Consider the following 25,786-nt stretch of genomic DNA (forward strand, 5'->3'; position numbering starts at 1 on the left):
GTTTATTGCAGCACTATTCACAATAGGCAAGATATAGAATCAACCTAAGTGTCCATCAACAGAAAAAGAGATAAAGAAAATGTGGTACATATATATGATGGAGTACTATCCAGCCATAAAAATGAAATAAATCTTGTCATTCACAGCAACATGGATGAGCTTGGAGGAAATTATGTTCAATAGAATAAACCAGGCACAGAGAGACAAATATCACATGTTCTCACTTCCAAATGGAAGGTAAAAAAAGTTGGTCTCATAGAATTAGAGAGTAGAATAGTGGTTACTAGAGACTAGAAAGGGTGTATAGCCATAAGTTGGTTAATGGATATAAAATTACAGCTAGATAAGAAAAATATGTTCCTGGGTTCTACAGCACTGTTTGGTGATTATAATTAATAACAGTTCAAACAGCTGTAGGAGCAGATTTTGACTGTTCCTAACACAAAGAAATGATAAATGTTTGAGATGATGAATATGCTAATTACACTAACTTGATCATTACGTATTGCATACATGTATCAAAATATCACACTGTTCCCCCAAAATATGCAAAATTATTATGTGTCAATGAAAAAATAACAAATATAATTAAATTTAAACATTTTTTAAAGAAATCTGAAGCTGAAAAACCAATGCTAAGTGGTCTTAAGTCCTAGTAGGTATAAGCAAATATAACCCCTTTCTGTAGGAATTTACCCTTAATCCAAGCCCCACAAGATTAACACAAATTGAGGTAACCCCAAATGAATTCACAGTCTAAAATTACAAAACTCACAGGAAAATAAGGTACTAGAAATAAAGACAACAGAAAAAATAAACAGCAGAATTATACCTCTATGAACATTAAGTATTAGAAATAACAAGTACAAAATATAAAATAACTATTAACTATTAGAAATACAAAATATAAAATATAAAATAACTGTTTAAAAAATTGTAAAGAAACAAAAACAAACCAAAAATAATTTCCAGCAAAGAAAAATATAATCATTTACCTTAAAACCAAACAATAAAACAATATTTTAAACAATTGGAGAAAATGGATTATAAATTGGGCATTAGATGATCATTAAAGTTTGTTAATTTTTATTAGGTATGATAATGGCATTGTGATTAAGATATCAATATTTTTAAAATATGAGTCCTAAAGTATGACATGTTACCTGGAATTTTTTTTTTCAAAATACATCAGGGGCGGTTCCAAGATGGCCAAATAGGAACAGCTCCAGTCTACAGCTCCCAGCATGAGTGACGCAGAAGATGGGTGATTTCTGCATTTCCAACTGACGTACAGGGTTCATCTCACTGGGGCTTGTCGGACAGTGGGGGCAGGACAGTGGGTGCTGCCCACCGAGTGTGAGCCGAAGCAGGGCGAGGCATCGCCTCACGCAGGAAGCACAAGGGGTCAGGGAATTCCCTTTCCTAGCCAAGGGAAGCGGTGACACACAGCACCTGGAAAATCAGGTCACTCCCACCCTAATACTGTGCTTTTCTAATGGTCTTAGCAAACGGCACACCAGGAGATTATATCCCGTGCCTGGCTCAGAGGGTCCCACACCCACAGAGCCTCGCTCATCGCTAGCACAGCAGTCTGAGATTGAACTGCAAGGTAGCAGCAAGGCTGGGGAAGGGGCGCTCACCATTGCTGAGGCTTCAGTAGGGAAACAAAGCGGCCTGGAAGCTTGAACTGGGTGGAGTCCACTGTAGCTCAAGGAGGCCTGCCTGCCTCTGTAGACACCAACTCTGGGGGCAGGGCACAGCGGAACCCTCTGCAGAAACCTCTGCAGACTTAAATGTCCCTGTACAGCTTTGAAGAGAGTAGTGGTTCCCCCAGCACGGAGTTTCAGATCTGAGAACAGACAGACTGCCTCCTCAAGTGGGTCCCTGACCCCCCGAGTAGCCTAACTGGGAGGCACCCCCCAGTAGGGGCAAACTGACACCTAACACGGCCGGGTACCCCTCTGAGACGAAGCTTCCAGAGGAACGATCAGGCAGCATTTGCTGTTCAACAATATTCACTGTTCTGCAGCCTACACCGCTGATACCCAGGCAAACAGCATCTGGAGTGGAACTCCAGCAAACTCCGACAGACCTGCAGCTGAGGGTCCTGACTGTTAGAAGGAAAACTAACAAACAGAAAGGACATCCACACCAAAACCCCATCTGTACGTCACCATCATCAAAGACCAAAGGTAGATAAAACCACAAAGATGGGGAAAAAACAGAGCAGAAAAGCTGAAAATTCTAAAAATCAGAGCGCCTCTCCCCATCCAAAGGAACGCAGCTCCTACCCAGCAATAGAACAAAGATGGACAGAGAATGACTTTGACGAGTTGAGAGAAGGCTTCAGATGATCAAACTTCTCCGAGCTAAAGGAGGAACCCATCGCAAAGAAGCTAAAAACTTTGCAAAAAGATTAGACAAATGGCTAACTAGAAAAACCAGGGTAGAGAAGTCCTTAAATAACCTGATGGAGCTGAAAACCATGGCAAGAGAACTATATGATGAATGCACAAGCTTCAGTAGCCGATTCGATCAAATGGAAGAAAGAGAATCAGTGACTGAAGATCAAATGAATGAAATGAAGCAAGAAGAGAAGATTAGAGAAAAAAGAGTAAAAAGAAACGAACAAAGCCTCCAAGAAATATGGGACTATGTGGAAAGACCAAATCCACGTCTGATTGGTGTACCTGAAAGTGACGGGGAGAATGGAACCAAGTTGGAAAACGCTCTGCAGGATATAATCCAGGAGAACTTCCCCAACCTAGCAAGGCATGCCAACATTCAACTTCAGGAAATACAGAGAATGCCACAAAGATATTCTTCGAGAAAAGCAACTCCAAGACACATAATTGTCAGATTCACCAAAGTTGAAATGAAGGAAAAAACGTTAAGGGCAGCCAGAGAGAAAGGTCGGGGTACCCACAAAGGGAAGCCCATCAGACTAACAGCAGATCTCCCGGCAGAAATTCTACAAGCCAGAAGAGAGTGGGGGCCAATATTCAGCTTTCTTAAAGAAAAGAATTTTCAACCCAGAATTTCATATCCAGCCAAATGAAGCTTCATAAGTGAAGGAGAAATAAAATACTTTACAGACAAGCAAATGCTGAGAGATTTTGTCACCACCAGGCCTGCCCTACAAGAGCTCCTGAAGGAAGCACTAAACATGGAAAGGAACAACCGGTACCATACACTGCAAAAACATGCCAAATTGTAAAGACCACCTATGCTAGGAAGAAACTGCATCAACTAACAAGCAAAATAACCAGCTAACATCATAATGACAAGATCAAATTCACACATAACAATACTAACCTTAATGTAAATGGGCTAAATGCTCCAATTAAAAGACACAGACTGGCCGGGCGCGGTGGCTCACGCTTGTAATCCCAGCACTTTGGGAGGCCGAGGCGGGCGGATCACGAGGTCAGGAGATCGAGACACGGTGAAACCCCGTCTCTACCAAAAATACAAAAAAATTAGCCGGGCGTGGTGGCGGGCGCCTGTAGTCCCAGCTACTCGGAGAGGCTGAGGCAGGAGAATGGCGTGAACCCGGGAGGCGGAGCTTGCAGTGAGCCGAGATCGCGCCACTGCACTCCAGCCTGGGTGACAGAGCAAGACTCCGTCTCAAAAAAAAAAAAAAAAAAAAAAAAAGACACAGACTGGCAAATTGGATAAAGAGTCAACACCCATCAGTGTGCTGTATTCAGGAGACCAATCTGACGTGCAGAGACACACATAGACTCAAAATAAAGGGATGGAGGAAGATCTACCAAGCAAATGGAAAACAATAAAAGGCAGGGTTTGCAATCCTAGTCTCTGTTAAAACAGACTTTAAACCAACAAAGATCAAAAGAGACAAAGAAGGCCATTACATAATGGTAAATGGATCAATTCAACAAGAAGAGCTAACTCTCTTAAATATATATGCATCCAATACAGGAACACCCAGATTCATAAAGCAAGCCCTTAGAGACCTACAAAGAGACTTAGACTCCCACACAATAATAATGGGAGACTTTAACACCCCACTGTCAACATTAGACAGATCAATGAGACAGAAAGTTAACAAGGATATCCAGGAATTGAACTCCGCTCTGCACCAAGCGAACCTAATACACATCTACAGAACTCTCCACCCCAAATCACAGAATATACATTCTACTCAGCACCACACTGCACTTATTCCAAAATTGACCACATGGTTGGAAGTAAAGCACCGCTGGCAAGATTAATAAAAAAGAAAAGAGAGAAGAATCAAATAGATGCAATAAAAAATGATAAAGGGGATATCACCACCAATCCCACAGAAATACAAACTACTATCAGAGAATACTATAAACACCTCTATGCAAATAAACTAGAAAATCTAGAAGAAATGGATAAATTCCTTGACAAATACACCCTCCCAAGACTAAACAAGGAAGAAGTTGAATCTCTGAATAGACCAAAACAGGCTCTGAAATTGAGGCAATAATTAATAGCCTACCAACCAAAAAAAGTCCAGGACCAGACGGATTCACAGCCGAATTCTACGAGAGGTACAAGGAGGAGCTGGTACCATTCCTTCTGAAACTATTCCAATCAATAGAAAAAGAGGGAATCCTACCTAACTCATTTTATGAGGCCAGCATCATCCTGATACTAAAGCCTGCCAGAGACAAAATAAAAAAAGAATTTTAGACCAATATCCCTGATGAACATTGATGCAAAAATCCTCAATAAAATGCTGGCAAACCGAATCCAGCAGCACATCAAAAAGCTTATCCACCATGATCAAGTGGGCTTCGTCCTGGGATGCAAGGCTGGTTCAACATACGCAAATCAATAAACGTAATCCAGCATATAAACAGAACCAAAGACAAAAACCACATGATTATCTCAATAGATGCAGAAAAGGCCTTTGACAAAATTCAACAGCACTTCATGCTAAAAACTCTCAATAAATTAAGTATTGATGAGATGTATCTCAAAATAATAAGAGCTATTTATGACAAACCCACAGCCAATATCATACTAAATGGCCAAAAACTGGAAGCATTCCCTTTGAAAACTGGCACAAGACAGGGATGCCCTCTCTCACCATTCCTATTTAACATAGTGTTGGAAGTTCTAGCCAGGGCAATCAGGCAGGAGAAGGAAATAAAGGGCATTCAATTAGGAAAAGAGGAAGTCAAATTGTCTCTGTTTGCAGATGACATGATTGTATATTTAGAAAACTCCATCGTCTCAGCCCAAAATCTCCTTAAGCTGATAAGCAACTTCAGCAAAGTCTCAGGATACAAAATTAATGTGCAAAAATCATGAGCATTCCTATACACCAATAACAGACAAACAGAGAGCCAAATCATGAGTGAACTCCTATTCACAATTGCTACAAAGAGAATAAAACACCTAGGAATCCAACTTACAAGGGATGTGAAGGACCTCTTCAAGGAGAACTACAAACCACTGCTCAACAAAATAAAAGAGGACACAAACAAATGGAAGAACATTCCATGCTCATGGATAGGAAGAATCAATATCATGAAAATGGCCATACTGCCCAAGGTAATTTATAGATTCAATGCCATCCCCATCAAGCTACCAATGACTTTCTTCACAGAATTGGAAAAAACTACTTTAAAGTTCATATGGAACCAAAAAGGAGCCCGCATTGCCAAGTCAATCGTAAGCCAAAAGAACAAAGCTGGAGGCATCACACTACCTGACTTCAAACTATACTACAAGGCTACAGTAACCAAAACAGCATGGTACTGGCACCAAAACAGAGATATAGACTAATGGAACAGAACAGAGCCCTCAGAAATAATACCATACATCTACAACCATCTGATCTTTGACAAACCTGACAAAAACAAGCAACGGGGAAAGGATTTCTTATTTAATACATGGTGCTGGGAAAACTGGCTAGCCATCTGTAGAAAGCTGAAACTACATCCCTTCCTTACACCTTATACAAAAATTAATTCAAAATGGATTGAAGACTTAAATGTTAGACCTAAAACCATAAAAACCCTAGAAGAAAACCTAGGCAATACCATTCAGGACATAGGCATGGGCAAGGACTTCATGTCTAAAACACCAAAAGCAATGGCAACAAAAGCCAAAATAGACAAATGGGATCTAATTAAACTAAAGAGCTTCTGCACAGCAAAAGAAACTACCATCAGAGTGAACAGGCAACCTACAAGAATAGGAGAAAATGTTTGCAATCTACTCATCTGACAAAGGGCTAATATCCAGAATCTACAATGAACTCAAACAAATTTACAAGAAAAAAACAACCCCATCAAAAAGTGGGTGAAGGATATGAACAGACAGTTCGCTAAAGAAGACATTTATGCAGCCAAAAGACACATGAAAAAATGCTCATCATCACTGGCCATCAGAGAAATGCAAATCATAATGAGATATCATCTCACACCAGTTAGAATGGCGATCATTAAAAAGTCAGGAAACAACAGGTGCTGGACACGATGTGGAGAAATAGGAACACTTTTACACTGTTGATGGGACTGTAAACTAGTTTAACCATTGTGGAAGACAGTGTGGTGATTCCTCAAAGAGCTAGAACTAGAAATACCATTTGACTCAACCATCTCATTACTGGGTATATACCCAAAGGATTATAAATCATGCTGCTATAAAGACACATGCACATGTATGTTTATTGTGGCACTATTCACAATAGCAAAGACTTGGAACCAACCCAAATGTCCATCAATGATAGACTGGATTAAGAAAATGTGGCACATATACACCATGGAATACTATGCAGCCATTAAAAAGGATGAGTTCACGTCCTTTGTAGGGACATGGATGAAGCTGGAAACTATCATCCTCAGTAAACTATCACAAGGAGAAAAAGCAAATGCCGCATGTTCTCACTCATAGGTGGGAACTGAACAATGAGAATACTTGGACACAGGAAGGGGACCATCACACACCGGGGCCTGTTGTGGGGTAGGGGGAGTGGGGAGGGATAGTATTAGGAGATATACCTAATGTAAATGATGAGTTAAAGAGTGCAGCACACCAACATGGCACGTGTATATATATGTAACAAACCTGCACATTGTGCACATGTACCTTAGAACTTAAAGTATAATTAAAACAAAACAAAATCAAAATATGTCAGCAAAGATAAAACAGTAACAAATAAAACAAATGTAGAAAAGTGTGAGAAATATTAAATCTAAGTGGTGTGTGTATATATAATTTTCATAATAAAAATAAAATGAAAACTCAACTGATAGTGTAATCAGAATGTTAGATAAAGCCAAAGGGAGATTTAGAGAATTGGAAGACAGATCTGAAGACAGTATCCAAATTATGAAAAAAACTTAAAGAAAAAAGAAAACTCACCTTCCTTTGGGCTGACTGCTGCAGGGAGAACATTCCAATCAAGAGTCCAAGTAGGGCAAGGGTGGGGAGAAAACATCACTTCAATGCCCTTTTCCTAGAAAAGGAAATAGCCTCTTTCTAAATTAAGGAATTAATATAGTCTCATTATATTATTGAAGGCTAAAAAATTATATTTCTATATTGGTAAGGAGGAGGATAAATAGTAATAATCATCAGCTAATCCCCAAAATACAAATTTTAATTAAATAAAAATACCATGTGTTGAGTATTTTGACATCACAGTTACTGTCCTATTTTTTAATATTGAGATAAAAAGTAATGCTATTTTAAAATTATTACTAGAAAATCCATTGAAGTAATAAGCTACCTAGAAATATATTGGATATCAAAGAGAAAGTTCAGCTGAGGATAAAAATGTTATCAAAAACAAACCACATAGAACTAATAAAAAAAGAACTCTGCATATGTGCATCAAAGTCTCCCTTTACATATATGAAAACCACCACAGCCTAAAAGCTACCACTTTAACACATACCACAAAACACCACTCATACTAGTCTTTTATAAGTGCCTTTAATGTCACTAGAGAAAAATTCCTCTCGTGTAACCAAATGGTTCCCAATATTTTCAAGAATTAGGACCACTTTTCAATATATTAAAAAATTTTCAGGATCCTTCTCCATCTTAGAAGCTGTACATTTGTTTATTTGATCTATGTACAGTGGCATGGCATACACATGGATTCACAGACCCCTTCCAATCACATTCCAGGTCCACAGTCTATATCTATATCTATATCTATATCTATATCTATATCTATATCTATATCTATATCTAGATATCTCCAAGACTCTGTTATTTTTATCTTTAGGAATAACCTATTCAAATAAAAAATCTGTGAGACTCCAGCATCGAATGCTTTGTATCAGTTTATGAGATTACTTTCCATTATAAAAACTAGCTGAATTTGTATCCCAAAGGAAATAGTACAAATAATCTTTCATTAGGGCTAGAGATATGGCTATTGATCTACAAGCCGAGAGCACTGATTTGCCTCCAGAAAGACAAACACATCTCTCTGACATCATCTACCTGTCTTCTATCTTCTTCAGTCTAGCCACACTGACCTTCTTGCTATTTCTCATTTCACTAAACTCATTCTTACCTTAGGGTCTTTTAAAAAACACAACTATATTGAGATATAATATGCATATTAATACCATATAATTTATCCTTTTAAAGTATCCAATTCAGTGGTTTTTATAATATTCACGATTGTTCAATCATTGCCACTATCCATTTTAAGATATTTTCATCATTTCCAAAAGAAGTTGCATATCCACTCAAGAGGTGAACCAGAGGTCCCTTGGCAGCGTAGTCATATAATCAAGACACATCAAAATCTAGACATGCCTCAATAACTTCTAAAATCAACTATATAATCATGTTTCATTACTTAATCAATAGGCCACAGAGCTTAGCTGAAGAGTTAAGGGATTGGTATCCTTACCAAAGTCTTCCTGTCCATTTCTAAATCAATAAACCCTGTTAACTACAGAACTCAAATACTTCCTAACCCAAATAGGGAAATATAATGAATATTTTTCCAGTGTAACTTGATGGATAACTTAAATTACTTCATGAATTCTCTATTCAAATAAATCCTCACATCACCTATTAAAAGCAAAATATTTTTGCAGATCATTTCAAATGTTAGGGAAAGGAAAGCCCATTGTTGAAAACTTTACAATTAGTACTACTGAAAACAAATTATGCCCCAAGGAGAAAAAAATAAAGCATATGCATTCTTTTTTTTTTTTTTAAACAGGGTTTCACTCTGTCGCCCAGGCTTTTATGTAACAAAAACATTAAAATCAAAGGTTAAAGTAAAAATAAAATACAAAGAATTAAAAAATTGTAAATTTAAACAAAACCTTAAAGTAAATTGAGATACTAATCTTTATATTTCTTTTCTTTTTTTTTTTTTTTTCCGAGACAGAGTCTCACTTTGTTGCCCAGGCTGGAGTAGAGCGGCACAATCTCGGCTCACTGCAACCTCTACCCTCCCAAGTTCAAGCTATTCTGGTGCCTCAGCCTCCTGCATAGCTGGGACCACAGGCACGTGCCACCACACCCAGCTAATTTTTGTAATTTTAGTATAGATGGGGTTTTTGCCATGTTGCCCAGACTGGTCTCGAACTCCTGACTTCAAGTGATCCACCTGCCTCAGTCTCTCAAAGTGCTGCGATCACAGGTGTAAGCTACTACGCCCAGCCTCATCTTTATATTTCTTTAACTTGCAATCATTATCCAAACTAAAAAAGGCTGAGACCAAAACTTCACAACAGAAAAAGATTATGTTAAAATAATATACTTGACCAGGTATGATGCTACCTTGGTCAATATCCTGAATAAAAAAAAAAAAAAAAAGTTTTGAGAAAAGTGCTTATTAAAAGTATATATTGTGACTTACTTTGGCTCCAAAAATACATAATACTAAAAGTTTTCAATTTAGTATACTTCACATAAATGAAAAAAGTAGCAGAAATATTAACTGGTAAAGAGTGAAGAAAGCTACAAATAAAATTTATAACAAAAATAATATCAACAAATGATTACAAGTTGGAGTAGAATGCTCAGCAATATTATCACATAGAATTTTTCAAAGAAAATGTTAATAATTAAGTACCATTAACTTGGCCATGGTTGGTCTTGGTCCTCCTATAAATAAAGGATCGCTTTGCTCTTCTACATCTGGGACTTCACTTAAGTTTGGATGCTGTTCAGTTGAGGTTGTCAACAACTTTGGTAAATGGAGAAATTGGATCCCACACTTAGAAGCTGCTGTTTTTACTCTTGGCACTTCCTGAATCCTCTGGTACCAAGACGCTAGCAATGGAAATTCTACCAGCTTCTCAGAAAATTTCCTGCTGATAATTACCTAGGTAGGAAAATAATAAAACAGATTATTATATATATTTTGTTTATAATAGCTGTGTTGAGGTAACTTTACAAACCACAACATTCACACATTTAAGTGTATAGTTCAAACAATGAGTTGTAGTAAATGTATGCAGTTATACAACCATCTAGTTTTAGAACACTTACGTCACCTCCAAAATTTCCCTTGAAACCATTTGCATTCAGTCTCTGCTACCACAGTCAGTTGCGGACAACCACTGATCAGCTTTCTGTGTTTATAATTTTGCCTTTTCTAGAATTTCATACAAATGGAATCATAAAATGTGGTTTTCTTTTATCATTTAGTATTATGCTTTTGAAGTTAATCCATATGGTTACATTGACCAATCATTTGTTTCTTTTTATTATGACTAGTAGTCATTGTGTGGATATACTATATTTTGCTTACTCATTCACTGGTTGATAGATATTTGCATGTTTCCAGTTGTTGGTTATTATAAATAATGTTGCTATACATTATAATGTAGCAGTGTTTATGTGGAACTGTTTTTCATTTCTTTGGAAATCCAAGAGTCAAATTGCTAGGTTTTATGGTAACTGTATATTTAACTTTTAAAGAAATTAAAATCTTCTCCATGGTTGCCCTTCCATTTTACAATTCCCACTAGCAATCCATGGAGGTTCCAGTATCTCCTCACAACTTGTCAAACCTTGGTATTATCAGTCTGTTTGATTTTAGTCATTCTTGTGGGTATATAGCAGTGTCTTACTGTAATTTTAATTTGCATTTCCCTATGATTAATGATGTTGAGCAACTTTTCATGTGATTATTTGCCATTTGTATATCTTCTTTAGTGATGTGTCTTATATGTTTTTATGATTCATTTCATAGCATAAAAATTGGAGGAACTCAGCAATGAGAAAATGAACAACACAATTAAAATGAGCAAAAGATCTGAGTAGACAACCAAAAAGGATACACAGATGGCAGCTAAGTATATAAAAAAAATGCTTATCATCATATATCAGTAGAGAATTACAAGTTAAAACAAGGAAATGCCACCTATCGGAATGGCAAAAATCCAAAACACTGACAACTCCAAATGATGGTGCGCATGTGGAACAACAGGAACTCTCATTCATTGCTGGCGGGAATGAAAAATAGTACAGCCACTTTGAAAGACAGTTTGGTAGTTCCTTACAAAGGTAAATATACTCTTACCATACAATCCAGTGATTGTGCTTCAAATGAGTTGAAAATTTATGTCCACACAAAAACCTGAACACAGATAGATGTTAATAGCATCTTTATTCATAATTGCCAAAACTTGGAATTAAACAAGATGCCCTTCAGTAGATGAATGGATAAACTGTGGTACATCTATACAATGGAAAACAACCATCAATAGAAAAAGAATATAATAATTCCAAAAAGAATCAATATAAATAACAATGGCATTTGCAAATGTCTATAAATAGTACAACTGAAAATCATTTTGGAAAACTTTACATCTTATATTCAATTGTCTACATCTTTCATTGGTAGTATGTTTTTAACCCTCTCTAAGAACTCCTCTGTAATCAACTGCATTCCAATCTGGAAACCCTTTAATCTATAATTCATGGCCATGAACACATTCCTCTGTTCCTGACCCTCTATATACTTGATAAGTTCTTAACACACTGCATATAGAGAGTTAATTGGACATTATATCAAAAACCTAAAATCCTTAATATATACTTATGCAAATTAGTTTAAGTGGTTAATGGGGAAAGAATTAAAATAAGTATTAACTTCCTCAACACAAATAATGTAACACGTTTAAATTATCACAATTTAATATCTGTAGTCCACAATCACTGATGTATTTTGAGGGGTCTCACAGAAATTTGGTAGCTCACTGCAGAAGTGTAAAAATGGAGAGCTTGTACTATTAATAGTGATCTAAAGTTCCATTTTTGTGTGTGTGTGAAACTATCTTCTCTGTATGTGTGAACTATTAGGCAGAATCTAAATGATATTCCTTACCAATAATGTAAGAAGCATCTTTCAGAACCATATTTTTAAAAATTACACAATGAAGTAAGGAGAACATTTTACTAAAGAAAATAGTAAAAAGATAAAAGAGAAAATTGTAAATATTTAAAACTAAAAAAGATAACTAGCACTATTTAGATTTTTTTTATAAAGCAGCACTTAAAGTAAGACTTTTATTTTTTCAAATTAGAAAAATTTTAAATTGTTCTTCCTGATACAAACTCATATTTTTGTTTTCTCTTGGTCAGATGCTTTCTCTCTAGCACTGCCACCAAATTCTATTTTCTTTAAAATTTAGAGTGTTCTTGCTTCTTTGAGAGGCAACAAATGTTTCCGCAGAAACCATTATGATGTCACAAACACATTATGACTAATGATTATGAACAGATTATGAACAGATTATGACCTTTAAATAAAAAGGTCAAGTCACAGGAAATCTCTACAAATATATTTCACAATAATATCAGAGCATGAGACAGAAAGGACAGAAAATTAATAAAAAATTCATACATATATATTATTACTGTATTTTAAGTAGACTTTAAGATTAAATGAACACAAGTAATTGATTATACGAACAAGGACTGTAACTCTCTTTGAATACTGAAGCACTTAAAACACTGCCTTGCAAATAATACCCTGTTGAGTGAATGGAACAAATGATAAAGAATCCATTTGTTACCTTCAGAGAATAATCCCCTCATTAGTATTTTTCAAGTTGCTATTTATCACTCATTTAGGGGTTGTGAAATCAACATAGTAGGTTTTTAAAAAATGAAATAGAAAATATCAGAGTACACATCCTTTAAGTTATTTTGTAATTATTTATATATTTTTTTACATATTATTTACAGATATACATTTATTTCTATACTTATCCAACTTGTAAAATGTATTACAGTTGTCCCTCAATATCCATGGAGGATTGGTTCCAAGACCTGTATCAGATACCCAAATCCACAGATACTCATACTCATGTCCTTGATATAAAATGGTATAGTATTTCCATATAACCTATACACATCCTCTCCTATACTTTAAATCCTAGATTACTTCTAATACCTAATACAATATAAACACTGTGCAAATAATTGTTATTCTGTATTGTTTAGGGGATCATGACAAGAAAAAAGTCAGTACATGTTCAGTACAGATGCAATTTTTTTTCCAAATATTTTAAATCTGCGGTTGGTTGAATACATGAATACAGAACCAATGGATATGGGGGGCCATCTGTATTTATTGAGTTAAAGTAAAAAAAAAAGTTTGAAAAATACTCTCTAAGGTACCCTGAGAGCCAAAAAGTTTATTAATTCTCTCAAGAATTCTGAATTGCTTGCAAACAGATTAGGTGCTAACGGAATGGATCTTTAGACATGATAATCACACTAGAAATTTTCTCTTTTCCTCATCTTTCCTGTACTCTTCTTTCTAGTGACTTATTTTTATTTGTTAGATGTACGTGGCATCTTTCTTTTGAAATGAAGTTGCAATTAAATAACAATAATTCATGTTTACAAGAAATTGAGGAGGTTTACTCTGACAGGTCACTCCATTTATCAACATGCCAGGCCACTCTACTAATATCCAGATAGCTCAGAAGGTACTGAACCACATTCATTACACTCATGAAGATATATTTAAGGAAGCTGCTAACGAAAACTCTGTGAAATGAAAATTAAATTTCTTCATAAGAAATGATTACCAAATAGTTACCTGGCTCATAAGATCAAAGCCATTATAAATATCACAGAGTAAGGGCAAGAAAAAAAAGATAATTTATTTTTAAAACAAAGGTTTAAAAAAAAGTATAGCTATCAAAGCGAAAATAATATTTTAGTAAATGTAGTTAATTGTCAATAAAGGGCAGAAAAATTTGTCTGAATAAAAAGAGAAGCAAGATGTTGCATCTATTCAAAATATCTCCTCCTTTGCATTCCTTTACAATCACTTATTACATAAAACATTTTGTTCTTATTTTATATCATTTCCTTAGTCATACCTCTTTTTTTGAAAATATACTCACAGATGTTTAGGTGAGCAGTGTAAGCAGAGAAAAAACAGTAAACAACCTATCTAAATGAAAATATAATCCCAGCTCTCTGTTTTTTACTTATAAATTAGAACTAGTGAGTTAAAGCTAAAAGCTCTTGAGGACCTAATGAATAGGAGTAGACACAGAAAATACAAATTTACCACTAAATAAGTGGCATCCACCATTTTTGCAATATGCCAGCAAAAAGTGAGGTTCCCAATTTTATGCCAATGGGAACACAGGAAGAGGTATTCAGTTTTGCTAAAAAATCAATTTCTAAAAGAGGAATGATTTTACCTAAGCTAATAAAGATGTCTGTGTGTATGTGTGTGTGTGTATTTAAACTCAATTCAAAGCATTAGAAGTTAAAATGTAGAAAATTAAATCATAAGTGTTCAAATTACAAGATTTTATAAAATGATAAAATGCAACTTTCTGTCTTATAGGCATACAATAATGTTTTAAATATTTCTGTCAAAGTGTACTTGCTTACTAGTAGCAATTGAAAAATAATATACAATCTTCTAGTATTGGAACAGTAGGATTTTGCCCTAGTATAGCTATTCATTGCTATTTCTCCCATAATGTTGATATGCTATCTACTAGAAAATTCTAGCAAATAAATTGAAGAGGGGGGAAACATGAGTGTACATATTAATTTATTCCTTTTAAATCTATTTCTAAGACTTTTCAGAGGAGAGGGTATTGTCAGGCCCCTTTCCTTATGAGGTGCTGAGCCATCAGGGGTTAACTTTGTAAAGTAATAAAGTATTTTCTGAAAAGGAAGAGCCTGCAGCAGGTTTATATATAATACCTTAGCCCTTCCATGTTTGTCTCTGACAAATTAAAAAAAAAAACAAAACAAAACACCTCATCCATTCTACTTGTTATTGTTTTCCATCTTTGGTTTCATTCTGTTTAGCAGAACTGGGTATTTTCCCTAGTTCTTATAATTTTGACCCTTAGTAATTCAAACCTTGACTTAGCAAAATCGACTCTTACTTTTATGTCCTTGACTTTATTTCTGTGACTAAATATTCTGTCCCTAGATTCAGTTTTATGCTTCTGGTAACTTGACCTTGATTACGGATGTTGAACTTGATCCTGATTCTGATCATTTGGATGGCCACTCCATTCACCACAATGTATGTTAATGCAAGCAAAAAGGCTTCCCAACATAACCACTATATGAATTAAAATGACTACTTTATTGCCCAAGATGATTTAAAGAGAAAAATATAACAAATATCAAGGGTTTAACAAAGAAAGATTAATTCCTGAAAATATGAGGTGGGCGGATCACAAGGTCAGGAGTTCGAGACCAGCCTGGCCAACATAGTGAAACCCCATCTCTACTTAAAAAATACAAAAATTAGCCAGGCATGGTGGCATGCACCTGTAATCCCAGCTACTTGGGAGGCTGAGGCAGGAGAATTGCTTCAACCCAGGAAGCAGAGGTTGCAGTGAGCTGAGATTACACCACTGCACTCAGCCTGGGTGACAGAGCGAGATTCCATCTCAAAAAAAAAAAAAAAAAAAAAAATCCAGTAAAAATACAAAGGAACGAATGAAAATATTTTGAGAATCAGTTTATGTATTCAAACAATTTGAATAAATTTCTTCAATAAAGGAATGGATATGCCACTTTCATTCAATTCTGATGAAACTGGAAACAGTTATCCAAAGAAGTCAAGAAGACAGAAGACCAAGTACTTCATAATGTATCAAATGACTGCCCTAATGACTGAACTTGGTAACAGAAGAGAGGGACCATGGAGAAGAGAATCTAGAAATCATTTGACTAGGAAAAAAATTAAAAATCAATGTCTTCTTCCCACTCAACTCCATGGACTCTATGAAGACATATGACATTTGGCATTTAAAATATCAATCAACATCTAAACAATTCCTGGATCTCTCTCTTTCTATATTGTTTTGGTTGCCAAATTTGGTTCAATTTTGAGGAAAAGAGAAATGTTCTTTAAGAAAATGACAATTGATCAACACTGCCGAGTTTACTTGTGAAGCAAAGCCTTCAAATACATAGATTTTCGATAGCAGTCTCTTCTGTCCATAGAGATACCTGAATTGTTGGTGATATATAATGAGAATGAAATCTAATATCTGATTCCTTAGTAGAGAAAAGGGGGAAATGCTTCCAAGAAAAAAACCCAAACAAAAGCAAAAAGCAATGCAGCTCTTGAAAACCAACTGGAAGGCTGCAGAGAGCTAAGCTTCCTATGTTCGCTGTGGTATTATTTTCACCCTGTTCTTTTTTCCTCCACAGAGGGAATGTGTGTGTGCACATGTGTATGCATGTGCGAGTGTGTGTGTGTAAGACAGAGAGAGAGAGAGAGAGAGATCTTCCTACTCAGAAAACGTTCTATCTATTCTCCCCCAGCACATAATAACAGAGCCAGCTACTTTAATCTCAGAGAGAACAGAGAAGCACACAGGTCAGAATAAAATATTTTCAATTTGATAATACCTAACATAAGATTAATTTAAGTGACTAACAATTCATTATAAAATTTAGCTGACAAGATTTTTAGTTTTTTTTTTTAACTGGACTCTCTAATAGCAGACGTCCAATGGACTATCCATTGCACCACAGAGCCAACTTGGACCTTCTATTATTAGGAAGTAATCACAACAGAAACTTGAAATTAATAATAACAATTGTTAACATTTTAGCAACTTCACATTAAAAGTCATAGTAATTACTCTGATTGAGAGCTTACTATGTGCCAAGCACTGTTCTCCATACTTCACACAAACTTTAATTTGTTCCTTACATTTTTCCTTTTAGATAGGTACTATTATTATCTCCATTTTACAGATAAGAAAATGGAGAAAGATATTAATAACTTTCCTAGCAGCATATTGATGATAAGAAATAGAAATTCAAACCTAGGCAATTTCATAGACTGAAACTCATAGTAATGCGTACGGTCCAGATGAAACCTTACCAAGAAATGATGGATACAGGGCAAGAGCACAATATCTGCCAGAGTGAAGTAAAGCCCTTCTGCAAACACATGCTCCAGAGGTGGAAGGTCGGAGGCTTTTGCTTTTCTGATGTGAGAAGGCTCTCTGTTGGTAGTAGCTGGTTCTTCCTGTACTGTGAGCTTTGAGAATGCCACTTTCAGTTCCAGACTCTTGAATGAAGAATCCAACTCTTCAGATGTTTCCTGTGTGTGGACCTTGCTCTTTGCCTTTCCCTTAGTAAGGGGAGGCCCAACTCCATCAGCCTTCTGTTGCTTGAGCTTCTGCCTGCGGAGTTTATCATCATTATGCACTCTAACAGGCTCACTAAGCTTTTTCTCTAGCTGTAGTATTTCTATAGGTATAGTTGGGGGCTGGTCAGAAGAGTCTCTGAGAAAATTCTCAATAGCCAAAGGGATGGTGAGTTCACATAGCCTGGTCCACTGACTAACCTACAAAACAAAAACAAAACAAAAAATCAAAGGATTTTGTAATTTCAATATAACTTGAGAAAAAATAACTGTCTTATCGGGAAATAAGTTTTGAGTTCAATCATCCCTGGGCTAGGCTTTTATGTTGGATCAGGAGACACATCACAGTGCTTCAGAAGTAAAAACACTAAGCAAAGGAAGTTTAGCATTCCTGTATTCCCCTTACTAAATAAATCGTTACTTCCCAAAGCCTTTACAATATACCTCCCCTGTCCTACCCTCCTCCCAGCCCCCACAATAAGCAGGGCTTCCAAAGCATTGCTATTTGAGCTCCTATTTATATGTAAACATTCCATTTAAAAATCAACATAACTAAAATAAAGAAAAAAAAGTTATTTTATAAAAATGTCTCCAAACTTTATAAATTAAGACTTAAATTCTTATTTTTCAATACTGCACTGAAATATTGGCACACGTAAAGGGTGTATTAGCCCATTTGCATTGCTGTAAAGGAATAGGTGAGGCTGAATAATTTATAAAGGAAAGAGGTTTATTTGGCTCATGGTTCTGCAGGCTATACAAGAAGTATCTGCTTCTGATCAGGACCTCAGGAAGCTTTTAGTCATGGTAGAAGGCAAAGGGAGAGCAGGCGTGTCACATGGGGAGAGAGGGTGCAAGAGAGAGCAAGGAAGAGGTACCAGGCACTTTTCAACAGCTAGATCTCTCATGAACTAATAGAGCAAGAACTCACTCATTACCCCAGCAAGAGCACCAAGCCATTTATGAGGCATCTGCCCCCATGACCCAAACACCTCCTACCAGGTCCCACCTCCAACAACATTGGGGATCACATTTCAACATGAAATTTGGAGGGGATAAATATTGAAACTATATCAAAGGGTTATTTTATTTCATTGGTTACTGGAGTTTTTTTTAAATAAATAAACTTTTATTCCTAATAGGAAGTTAAAATATTAAATGGTCAAGTAATTACATTATCACTGTGTAGCTTCAAATAACAGAAAAGAGACATTATACTTACTTCAGCACAGGCTTTCAAGCAAGTCTTTTTAAAGCCCAGAAGTTCCAAAAGTTCCTTCTTTAAGGGGTCTGCTTCATAGGATTTCTGGATTATGTGTCTCAATACAACAGCAAGTCCTGCTCTACAAAAATTGTCTGATCGTTCTACTACTGCAGGCAAACAGCAATTCTGGACTATTGGTGGGAGCTCCTGCCTTGAAATAATCTGTATTTCAATATCCTGGATCAGATCATCTCTTAGTAGTGAACTATCTGTACTCACTTCTTTGGTGACAACTAAGCAAATTTTAAAGATTTTACAGTCACAGTAAGATAACAGAAATAAAGTTACAGATGTATGAAGAGGAAAGATGCATCCTTTTGTTTGGTGAGAAAAGTCCAGGTATAGGTATTCTTCTTCTGTAAGACTTTTCTTTATGGCTTTCATTTTCTTCTTTCATTGGGTCACCTAAAGTAAAAATTGAAGTGATTATGGTCTTAGAATATAATCATTTAGAAGCTAAAATAAAAGATGAATGTTTCAAAAGCCTGTTCTAGAAATCAGTAAAAATTTGCAGTAGATAATAATGCTATAAGGCTTGTTTCTGAAGACTGACTAAATGACTTCCAAAAGAAAAAAATGCCACCTTGTGCAGTTAACTAGCATTAGAGGAAAATTTATACCCAGCTTCTTTAAAATGAGCAAACCCCAGTGCTTTGCAATAGAGCCCTCCCAGTCAAGTACTTTCGGGTCTCACTATAGGTGAGAACAGGAGATAAATAGAAGGGGAAATAAATTAACTAAAAATACTGAGAGCTGTCTGGGGATAATATCCTTGAGAAGTTTTGACAGTGCTGGTCCTTCCATACTGCTTCTTTTTTATGACCCTACAAAATAATAGGGAGGGGATATTCGTTCTCTCAGGAGAAGTGGATTCTCCTCAAGTAAGTGATAGCTGCTGAGTGCTGAATGATAATATAAAAATATTTAAATTTCCCCATAACATGGATACTGATAGCTGAGATATCTTAAAGTTAACATGTCCAAAATCCAGTTCCTTATTCTCTCCCACCCCTCAAACCTGCTCCTTATGTGCCTTCCCATCTCAGGTTACACCATTCTGTTCCTTCACACCCCCATAACCAAACCCTCCAAGGTCTTCCCATCCCCCTTAGAAAAAAGCCAAAGTTTCTGCAACAGCCTACGAAAATCTCCTTGATCGAGTCCTCCTTTATGTCTCTGAGTTTGTCTCATTAACTGTCTTCATTGCTCACTGCCCCAGCCAAAGTAGATTGTTATTCCTCTAAAACAGCCATCTCCAACATTCTTGGCACCACGGACCAGTTTCATGAAAGATAATTCTTCCATGGGAGGTTGGTGGGGGGATGGGGATGGTTTCTGGATGAAACTGTTTCACCTCAGATCATCAGGCATTAGATTATCATAAGGAGCGTGCAACCTAGATCCCTCCTACGTGCAGTTAAGAGGGTTGGAGCTCCTATGAGAATCTGATGCCGCTGCTGATCTGACAGGAGGCGCCATTCAGGCAGTAATGCTGGCTCACCTGCCACTCACCTCCCACTTTGAGGTGGGGTTCCTAACAGGCCACAGAAGGGTACCAGTCCTGGGCCCAGGGGTTGGGGACCCTTGCTAAAACACTAGGTACATTCCCACATCAGGGCCTTTGCACTTGGTGTTTCCAGTACCTAGAACACTTCCTCACTTCCTTCAGGTATTTATTTATTCAATGGCAACTTCTTACTGAGATCCTCCCTGACTACTCAATTTAAATCACAAACCCCAATCCCCACACTCCCTGGAAAAAAACCTATCTCCATCTATGTTTTTTCTCCATAGTGCTTATTGCTATGGTGATTTATTATTTGTCTCCTCCAACTAGAATGTTCCATGAGTAAAAATTTTTTGTTCACGGCTTTATAGGCTTATTATATATATAAGCAAGCAGTATTTGACAAATGAAAGCAGAGATAAATATACACACTGGTTAAAGGTGCAAACACACACAGTCTTGAGGTCAGATTCTTCATGGCTATTTTCAAGTCATATTCCTTAAGATTTTTATCGATTGTCCTGTCTTTTTATGTTTATACATTTCCTGGGTCAAAAATTCCCAATGTTCTAATCCATAAATTACAATTCCAAAACTGACACTAGATGGCACTCTTTAAAAGCATTCACCATGGAAATGCGTACCAGAAACATGACATATTAGAAGGAAAATTACTTTAAAGGCTTTTAAAAAGTACACATGCATCTCTTGTAAGTGTATTCAAAATGTTAGTGTACACTTAATTTTAGAAAACCTTCATCATAATAAATTTTAATATTTTAAATTCCTTTTTTAAAAAAATCTGAAACAAGACCTAAACACTTTAAGCTTCTTAGTTCTTCATTTTTTAAAATTAAAGAACTTATAATCCATTATAAAAAATAAATATAGTTAGTAAAGTATTATCTTAGAAAGTTTCTTAATAATACAAATAATCACTACTGCTTTATTTTATATTTCTTCTATTAAAATATAACAGATACATACCATGATTTGTTACTTCTTAAAAGATTATCTGGGGGAAAATTATTTTATATACTGTAAAAGCAACAACTTTTTAACTTACAGATGCCATTTTCTCCCTGAGCTTATTTTTTTTAAATGAGGTTTTGTCACCGAGAGATAATTTTAAAACAAAAAGGTATTTATTAAAGATCAGAGTTCACAGGGTTTTTTTTTTTTTATAAAGCTGAACAGAGCTCTGGAAATATTTTCATTATTAATATAACACCTTTATGCTATAAGTCGTTAAAAACAGTCAAACAAAGTGAGATCTGTAACAACACTAGGGCAAAAAGAACCAACCACACTTTCCAGGAATTAACAGTCTTTTTGAGGAGTTTGCTCTGGACTCACTCTCCTGACAGTAGGAGAGTAAAAAGAAGACTGACCCCTAAGTGTTTCAAGAAAGCAGATTTGAAAGAAAACATGACTGATTTCATCATTTGCCCAACAGTCTAAAAAATAGTAATTATGAGGCTCATCCTAACACTTTTTAAAAACTGGAAACAAAACCATGCTATTTAATAGCTTTTAAGATATGTAGAAATATATTTTTTAAAAGTATGCCGATATTTGCCACGTTGCAAGGCACATAAGAATATGAAAATAGGGTTTCAGACATATTCTATAAACTCTTCTCACTGTTAGCACTTAATAAAATGCTAAATGTCAGCAAAACAGAATAGCAATAACCTGCCCATGGTGATATCTAAAAATTAATGAGATGCCTGAGAGAAAATGCAACAAAGTACTGTTGATTCTTAACGTATATTTTTTAATATAGATGTTGGTTTTTCCCCTGGGAGATTAAAAATGTTACTTAATGATCTTAGAGCAAAAAAAAAAAAAAATTACTCTCCTTGAATAATGTCTCCATATTATGTACTAATGTAATTTTTAAACTAAATATTAAATATTTAGTAAATCTGTACAAATGTGATGTTTTTGGCTTGCACTGTGGCTTTTTAGAGAGTAAAACCAGTATTTGCTCCAAGTATGCAAATATCACAGGCAAAAAAAAAAAAAAAAAATCCTTCCTCTTTTTTCTTTTCTAGCTTGAGAAGGCCTTAGTTCATTAATTTTCTGTCATGAGCTTTAAGAAGGTAGGTACTACAGAATCAACTTCTGTCTCTAGGGCTTCTGGGGCATAGCTCTTGTTACTCCATATTACATTCCTGCCAAACACAGAAATAGAGTAATTTACTCTTTCTCAGCTTTGACAGGTGCCACTCTGCAGAGAGGGAGTGAGAAAGTAGCAGACAAAACCACAAACTTTAGGATATTAAATAGAGTGTGCATCTCTTTCCTGGACGTGCCAATTTGCTTGATAATCTTGCCGAATGAATAAATAGGTAAAAAGAAAAGATTATGTCTTTGATTCTATTACTCATGAATGTTCTAATATATTTTTAAATGGTGGAACTAGTCATAGGTTTAATATTTAGGCATTCAGATCTGTTTTTTTTTTTTTGCACTTTCTTTCTAATGAATGTATCTTAGCCTTGATAAAACACAGAGAATGAGATAAACAGTAAACATATTAAAAACAAGCATACTTCTCCACAGTCCAGAAAAACCAAAGCTTGAAAACTTTGTGATCAAAATTCAAGTCAAGATCTATGGCATTATGTATAACATTATATATTAGATAAATTATATATTATATAATGAAGGCCAAAAAGTGCATAACTGCTGCAAATTATTAACCCGTGTTTTGGTTTTTGTTTTTTCAAATAAGTTATCTTTGTGACTACAATTTGATAGGAGCTCAACAAACGTTAGGCAAATAAAGTTTTAAATATTACACACATTTTATTGTCCACCTACTATGTGCTGAGCACACAGAACATGTGCATCACTTCTAATGCTCACAATCCTTAAAAGTATTTTATTTCCATTATAGAGATGAGAATTGTACATCAGTCCAAAAGTATTACTTAAATTTATAAAAGATCTTATTTAGAGACATTTAAGAATAGGTATTGTTCTAATATAATAGTACTATTTATAAATAAAATTTCATAAATTGAAGCAATTTTACCAAAGTGAAAATCGTCAGATATTATGTTATTCTAAGCAAGTATGCTGGTCTCAGTAATCCTTGATATAAACTTCCATTCCAAAGGCTGGGTTATTTGACAAGTTTCTGCACTGGATTAAATTCTTTGGCAATTCTTTTCTGATTCCTTTCATTGGCCACTCTGCAAATGTCTCAGTCACCCACAGCTCAGTGTTTTGCCCTCTTCTCAATCCACACTCCATCCTTCGAATACTGGCTTTCAAACTTTTGAGCATGCCACACAATTAGGTATATATCTTATAATGTAACACACAATACACTGAATAAAATGGAAACAAAAATGTCATGAAGCAATAGTTATCCTACTATATGGGATAAATCTGATATTTTTTACTCTGTGCTTCTTTTTTTAAATGCTGGTTGTTACTCATGACATTGATTTCCTGACTCATTAATGGGGCACAACTCACAATATGACAGCACTGTTCTGGGTGATCTCCGGTGCCATAGCTTTAAATATGATCTGACTCTTACATGTACATCCCACCCATATATCCCCCCCCTAACTCCAGACTCCTGTATTCTACTTGACATCTCCATGTGGATGTTTTTCTAAACCTGCTCCCCTTCCCTTAGCGTTCTACTTCCTAGTAAAATGGCAACACCAATCACCCAGATGCTCAGGCCAAAAACTCAAAAGTCCCACTCAACTTCTTTTTTTCTCTCTCATTCCCTGCCATCTCTACCTTCGAAGTATATGCTAAATCCAACTCCTCAGCACCTCTACCACTACCACCTTAATCTAAGTCATCGCCAGTGCTTACAAGGACTACTGCAAAAGCCTATTAACTATTTTCCTCCACTCTCCATAAAACAGTCCATTCTCCAACAACAAGGTGATCCTTAAAAACATAAATCAGATGTCTCCTGCTCAAAACCATCCAATGGCTCTTCAGCACACTCAGAATAAAATCCAAATTTCCTATTATGGCCTATAGGCCTACTGTGACCCTAGCTATCGCTTTCTGACCTCATCTCTTATCCTTCTTCACTCCCTTCCAGCCATAGTTGTCCTTGCTGTTTTTGGAAGGTGCCAGAAATGCTCCCACTTGAGAATATTGTACTTGCTATTGCTTTGCCTAGAATGCTTTTCTCCAAGAGATTCACATGGCTTGCTCCCTCATTTCATTGATTTTTCTGCATAAATATTAACTCAGAACAGCCTCTCCTGACTGCCTGAATTGAAAAAGCACTCCCTAGCCTCTTACCTAGCTTCCCTTTTTCTTCATAGCTCTTATCACCTAACACTATAATATCTCCAGTGCTTAATGAACTCAAGCTTTAGTTCAAGGAATGAATGTATATACATGAATGTCAGAAATCACTGTCTGAGAGTATTATTAATAACTTTAGTCTTGGTACAACATGAATCTCATTCTTCATGATACCATTCTTTCTTTTCCAAATTAATAACTCTATTTTAAGGACCAACTAAGCATAAATTAAAATGAAGAAATAAGATCACCTTTGTGAGGTGAACTGGGAAAAGTATAAATGGAATCTAACCAAACTCATAAATAAAGCAAGCACAGAAGTTTTTATGTATACTTATATCCAGGGCAAAGGAACTAAGAATCTTAACTAGATTCCATACATGTGCCTAGCGAGAATATTTATAAAACAAGAATTATAAAGTAATAGATTAGAGCCGAGACTGTTGAGCCAGACTACCTGGGTGCAAATATACTGGTTCTGATTCTTAGTAGCTACAAAAAACTTTTCTGCATATCTGTTTCCTCACTTATATAATAAAATGGAGACAATAATAACTGTACCTACCATGTAGTGTGCTATACAGAACAAAGCTTGTCACATATTAAGTCCTTAAATAAATACTAGCTACTATTATTTCTTTATAATTTATAACCAAATTCCTTACCAATTGGCACTATTAAAATATGCAAACCTTGATGGGCAAAACCCAAATTATGGTTTATATTTTCAAGCTTCTTTCCATGAAAGGTAAAGGATTTATATAGATTGAAAAGCTTTTCCCAACCAAATACTGAAAAAACATATTTGTTATTGAGGCTAAAAGCCAGGGAATCATGAAATGGTAAAATATAAATGTGAAACCCTTAATCCATGTGCATATTAACCTTTTGTACAAAATAAGAAGTTCAACACAGTTTATAAGTATGAAAAATCACAAATACTTTTCTTAAAGATTAAAATCTAAACCTGCTTAAATTCTCTCCTACATCATATGTTCAACATTTTGAATTTTATAACTTAGCTTGTGTTTTATGCTTTTCATAAAACACTATTTGGTTGAAAATTGTACCCTATTTTATTACAATAATATAGATTTAACCAAAACAAAACAAAACAAAA

General features: G+C 35.5%; 1 protein-coding gene across 4 annotated transcripts in view; it reads right to left on the minus strand.

Moving 5' to 3' along the window:
• The window catches only part of GSTCD (glutathione S-transferase C-terminal domain containing), a 134,941-nt gene that overhangs the window by 106,667 nt on the left and 2,488 nt on the right, over nt 1-25,786 (minus strand). For 3 of the 4 annotated variants that reach the window (XM_055296824.2, XM_063611125.1, XM_063611126.1), the window contains exons 2-5: nt 18,822-19,268; nt 17,333-17,800; nt 10,058-10,309; nt 7,369-7,462 (exon numbers count right to left, since the gene is read on the minus strand). In XM_055296824.2, the coding sequence (XP_055152799.1) occupies nt 7,369-7,462; nt 10,058-10,309; nt 17,333-17,800; nt 18,822-19,247 (1,240 nt within the window). In that variant the 5' untranslated portion in view covers nt 19,248-19,268. The remainder of the gene's footprint in view (nt 1-7,368; nt 7,463-10,057; nt 10,310-17,332; nt 17,801-18,821; nt 19,269-25,786) is intronic. The other variant, XM_055296829.2, reaches the window with a different exon arrangement.

The sequence above is a fragment of the Symphalangus syndactylus genome, chromosome 10 (assembly GCF_028878055.3).
Source record: "Symphalangus syndactylus isolate Jambi chromosome 10, NHGRI_mSymSyn1-v2.1_pri, whole genome shotgun sequence".
Lineage (NCBI taxonomy): Eukaryota > Metazoa > Chordata > Mammalia > Primates > Hylobatidae > Symphalangus > Symphalangus syndactylus.